The sequence below is a fragment of the Micropterus salmoides genome, unplaced genomic scaffold, assembly GCF_014851395.1.
Source record: "Micropterus salmoides isolate LMB-PRFRI ecotype aquatic unplaced genomic scaffold, ASM1485139v1 Ms_hic_scaffold_1129, whole genome shotgun sequence".
In the NCBI taxonomy this organism is placed as follows: domain Eukaryota; kingdom Metazoa; phylum Chordata; class Actinopteri; order Centrarchiformes; family Centrarchidae; genus Micropterus; species Micropterus salmoides.
In genome coordinates this window covers 17,501-22,328 of record NW_024040185.1, presented here as the reverse complement: position 1 = coordinate 22,328, position 4,828 = coordinate 17,501, and the positions used below count along the sequence as shown (strand labels likewise).

The 4,828-nt window shown below is 39.2% G+C and overlaps 1 protein-coding gene and 1 non-coding gene across 2 annotated transcripts in view; one reads left to right on the top strand and one right to left on the bottom strand.

Moving 5' to 3' along the window:
• Positions 1 to 299: 299 nt before the first annotated feature.
• trnar-ccu lies at positions 300 to 372 on the bottom strand. The gene has a single exon. It is a non-coding gene; the product is annotated as a tRNA-Arg (tRNA).
• Positions 373 to 852: 480 nt separating this feature from the next.
• LOC119898443 (WD repeat domain phosphoinositide-interacting protein 3-like) overlaps positions 853 to 4,828 on the top strand; it is a 10,097-nt gene continuing 6,121 nt past the window's right edge. Inside the window, 7 exon segments of the mRNA XM_038712615.1 lie at positions 853 to 1,125; positions 2,228 to 2,302; positions 3,455 to 3,496; positions 3,499 to 3,555; positions 3,771 to 3,858; positions 4,314 to 4,408; positions 4,699 to 4,828. The exon segment at positions 4,699 to 4,828 is cut by the window's right edge and continues 61 nt beyond it. Coding sequence (XP_038568543.1) covers positions 1,059 to 1,125; positions 2,228 to 2,302; positions 3,455 to 3,496; positions 3,499 to 3,555; positions 3,771 to 3,858; positions 4,314 to 4,408; positions 4,699 to 4,828 — 554 coding nt within the window. The 5' untranslated portion in view covers positions 853 to 1,058.

The following is a 4,828-nucleotide window of genomic DNA, read 5'->3' as shown; positions in this document are numbered from 1 at the left end:
CATTATTTTGTGACTGATTTTTATTTGCACAGCAAATTAATGAAATTAGTTACCGTATACTACTGACCATACAGTACATATTTGCCCTATATTGTATTCATATTTCTACTACTGTTTATTCTGTACATATCTGACCTATATATACGGCTCAGTTACTTTTATTTTACTACTCTAAATATGTACTTTACAGCATTTTGCACTTGTAGTTAATGCAAAGGTGCATTTCGTTGTCAGTAAAGGTTAATCTCTCCAATCACTCAGCAGCGTTGTCTCACTAAAAACGAAATAAAAAAATTGCCCACCCCAGATGGGACTCGAACCCACAATCCCTGGCTTAGGAGGCCAGTGCCTTATCCATTAGGCCACTGGGGCTACATACCAATGTACACTCTGTTTACTCTATAAGAGTACACTACGGTATCCGTGTTCGATATCCACCCCTCACATGTCCCACATCGACTGTATGTCTGCGACGCTGACATGCCACATCATAAAATACATTCGGCTCTATCAGATTTTTTTCACTTGAATGTTTTTGTTTTTTAAACGCGGGCGAATTCAAACTCCCACTTAATCCAGCAAAACCTTAAATTAACGTTACACAGATAAAACACCAGATCATCTTTGTTTGTGCATATATTTAGCATGAGGAAAAAACATAATTCACTGTCCAGATCATCACCAACGGCTAACGTTAACGTTACCGTAGTCGTAGCCTGCGGTTAAAACCCTTCTTTGATGAGTGCTCGTCTCACGGGCGTTGATATAACGTTACGTTTACTTTTAACGTAACTTGATGAAGATAAGTTACTCGTGTAATAATTTCAGTGTTAAATTTGTTCAAATACGTTACCGAAGTTCACTGAATGCTCCGTTTGATCTTGGCTGGTGTGACAGCTCTCTCCAGCAGGAACCAGCTTCAGTTGTTTTCCTTCTTTCTGCCTAACGCTAGCGGACTCAGGAGGAATGGTAGCCGGTTAGCTCTTCAGACAGCAGCAGTAGCTAGCAGAAGATTAACTTATTAACGTTATTTGACATTCGGTTGTTTTGTTAAAATAATGAATTTACTACCGTCGAATCCTCACGGGAATGGGCTCCTTTATGCTGGATTTAACCAGGATCACGGTAAGAAGCGGCGCTGTCATATATTGTTTTTCTCCGAAATGGAAATTGGCAGCGTCGTGAATGCTAAGCTAACATTGCTAAACCGATGTCTTCCCAGAGGATAAATTAACCATAACGTTATCTAACATTAGTAGCTTTACATTGCTGTGCTTGAAATTGTTTAGCGATAATACTGCTGCGCCTTTCAGAAACGTTCATTTAAAGCCGCGAACGTTAAAATAATGTTAGCTAGCTACGCCTTTTAGCCAGCTAACGTAGTTTTGTGTTTTTGTTTTAAGCCAACATATTAGTCAATTAACCAGCTTATGTTGGATCGGCATAACAATATTTGTAAAGTTAGACATAAACATGTCGTTTAAGTTTATGTACTCAAGTAAGAATAGCGTATAGAAAGCTACTGGTGTAAGCGAACTGAACTTATAAGCTAACGTTACTGTTAGCATCCCGACCGACAACGGGGAAAACATTAGCGTTAGCTAGTGAACAGCTTGCTATGCTAAGTTTGATAGTTATTACAGCGTCACTGTGCTAATGTTATGCTAGTTACTTCCAAAATGAGCCTAGTCTTTTATTGGTTTGCCAGTTTTAATAAGTGAAGACATTTCTTCTTTATTATCATGTAGCTACATAGTACAACTCAGCACTGTTCACATTTTATTCGCTCCCCGCCCACACATATTTACACAGGCCTGAAAGTTAAAGTAGTCGTCTTAATTGGTCTAACTTAACATTGATTTATTGAAATTGTTGAGACCAACTAACGTTAGCTCTGTCAGAACTGATGGTATTGTAATCTCATAAAGTTGAGGTGTCCAAAGACCTCATATGACCCCTTAAAGAACTTGCTATGGCTTGATATCATTGTCATCATTCGTCAACATACAGTAGGCCACTTTTATTTGAATTCTGCCATATCACCATACTATGACAGTTGGTCCAGTTTAAATTAGCTGCCCAGGGTCCTTTATGTTGTGGGTTGTCATTACTGTAAAGGTTGAGGGTGTTACAACCATTCCATTTAAATTATATTTGTGAAAATCCTGTGATAATGGGATCTTTAGTTATTTTCTAATAGCTTTTTCATCTTTCTATGTCTCTTCAGGATGCTTTGCCTGTGGAATGGAGAATGGATTTCGTGTTTACAACACAGATCCGCTTAAGGAGAAGGAGAAACAAGGTAAGAAGCTTTGTAGAAATGATCGTCTATAACTGGTAGGAAAGAATCGGTCATGTTGGACATATTTTGTTTATAGGGTGTATACCTGTAACCTGGCAGTCTGCCAAGTTGCAACATATTGATACTTTAAGGCAGTGTACTTGTTAAAAAAGTAAACTTTTGAGAAAAGAAAATGTGTGGTTAATCGGCTGGATTTGTCAGTCACATTTGCAATCCATAGTAAGGCACAGCACATACAAAATAGAAATAATTTAGGTGGTGCATAGTTTCTGTCAGTACATGAGAATCCCTTTATTGGGCTTGGCTAGTGGTAGAAAATAGAATAACAATTTGTAACAGTACACAAAATTCACAGTATTTACCTCTGTTTTGGGGTCACGGTTCGGTATGTTTGTAGTACAGCAAAACAACAAATTAAAGGTTGCCATTTATTTTTAAAAAATGTAAACATCCAAACAGCTTATTGGCTATAATCCTTACTGTAACAGTTCAGGCATTCAAATGTTGGCATATTGTCAATAATAAAAATAAATAACCAAAATAAATGGCACATATGTCAATGCACAGACTCTGACCGTTGTTTTATTGTATGATTCGAATAATTTACTTGTGCGTATGTACGTGTGAACAGAAAATGTATTATGGGAACTGTCCTTGTTCAAAGCTTTTTGGCTTATGACTGCAGAAAAAAAAAAGTAAACGAGCCAATTCTGCTGCACACAGCAACAAAGCATTGTGACAGAATTGTAAGTTCTTAAATATGGAGGGATATAAGAGGAAGTTTCCCCTAAAGAGGCCCGAAAATGTGACTCGGCACATGACCTGCTCCAGAGTTACCTCTCTTAACTCATCGGATTAAACTGCGGTAGGCCAGGAGCAGCCCAAGTACTCATTCATAGGACCAAGTGGGGTCTTTTGTCCTTTCTTTCTGTGCTAATCCATGAGCAGTTCTTTGATGACAGGTTTTACTGCACTTCTCTCCATGCAATATGGAGGGATGAGTAAGCATTAGTGATTAGAAGCACTGTGCAAATGTTGTTTGGAGCAGAGTTGACAGATAGTTCTGGTGATAAGGGCTGCATTCCTTTCTTAGAGTAATTAACAGTTACTGTTATTATTGATGTGTTCACTACCAACAATGTTGACTTTCAGAGTTCATGGAGGGCGGGGTTGGCCACGTGGAGATGCTGTTCAGGTGAACTATTTAGCACTAGTGGGAGGAGGAAAGAAACCCAAGTACCCAACCAACAAAGGTATTTTTTGTCTAATTATGTTAGCAATGTTGATATACTGTATTGCTGCTTCTTTTTTTAGCATCAGCAGTGTTGTCAGTACTGGACTTATGCCAGACGACAAACGATGGCTTGTAGTTCCTTTTTCCCATCATACTCTCATACTTTTGTAGGCTGTTATAACAATGAAACAGATATTAAGCTAAGTACTTTAAGTTTTTCTTTTTGTACTCTAGTGATGATCTGGGATGACCTGAAGAAGAAGACCGTTATTGAGATTGAGTTCTCAACAGAAGTCAAAGCAGTGAAGCTTCGGCGTGACAGGTAAAAAAGAAAAGGTCCCCCCACTAAGCTCAAATGGAGTTAAAACTACTTTGTAAAGCTGCGTCAAGTGTCCAGGGAGTGTCTTGAATTTATTTAATCATTTGTGACAGTTGCAAAATAAGTGTTGTGCAATGCATTAGTGAGCAGATGGGCGGTTCCTCTTCAGGCACAACCATAGTGTTTAGATTTCATACATCACTCCTTCAAAATGTTTCTCAAATTAATCACACAGCAGTACTGTGGCAATGTGACAGGGACTGTGACAGTGCAGCCATACTAATATGCTGCTGGTTATCTTAATATCTCGGCTTGATTCTCCCATTCATTGTCAGTCGAGTGGCCTCTGGTTTTCTAACTGAAAGTGTCAGATTAGTGTGTGAATGCTATTTGAGTAGATTTATTTGGGACATTTAGTTCAAGTTTTTGTCTCTGTGCTGGTTCACCTTTGTTCTCAGGATTGTGGTGGTCCTGGACTCAATGATCAAAGTCTTCACCTTTACCCACAACCCCCATCAGCTGCATGTGTTTGAAACCTGTTACAACCCCAAAGGTTAGTACTACACTGTTTAAACTCCTAAAGGACTTTTAATCAGCCGGTTCTACACATACCAATCCTCTTGAACCACACACTCTTTGGCGTGTTCAGCGAACTTGTACTCCGTAGTGAAGCATCATTTGAACCCACACTTTCTTTGAAGTTGTAGTCAAATCTAGTCCCAAAATTTCCAAAGCTTTGCAGTTAATGCAAGACGTAACACGGTTTAAACAAAGCACTGGAACAGTGAAATCCAAATAGTTCGTGTCCATATCATAACCAACCTTTTCCCTTGTTCTCCTCAGGTCTGTGTGTGCTGTGTCCCAATAGCAACAACTCTCTGTTGGCATTCCCTGGAACACACTCAGGCCATGTGCAGATAGTGGACCTGGCCAACACAGAGAAGCCCCCAGTTGATATCCCCGCCCATGAAGG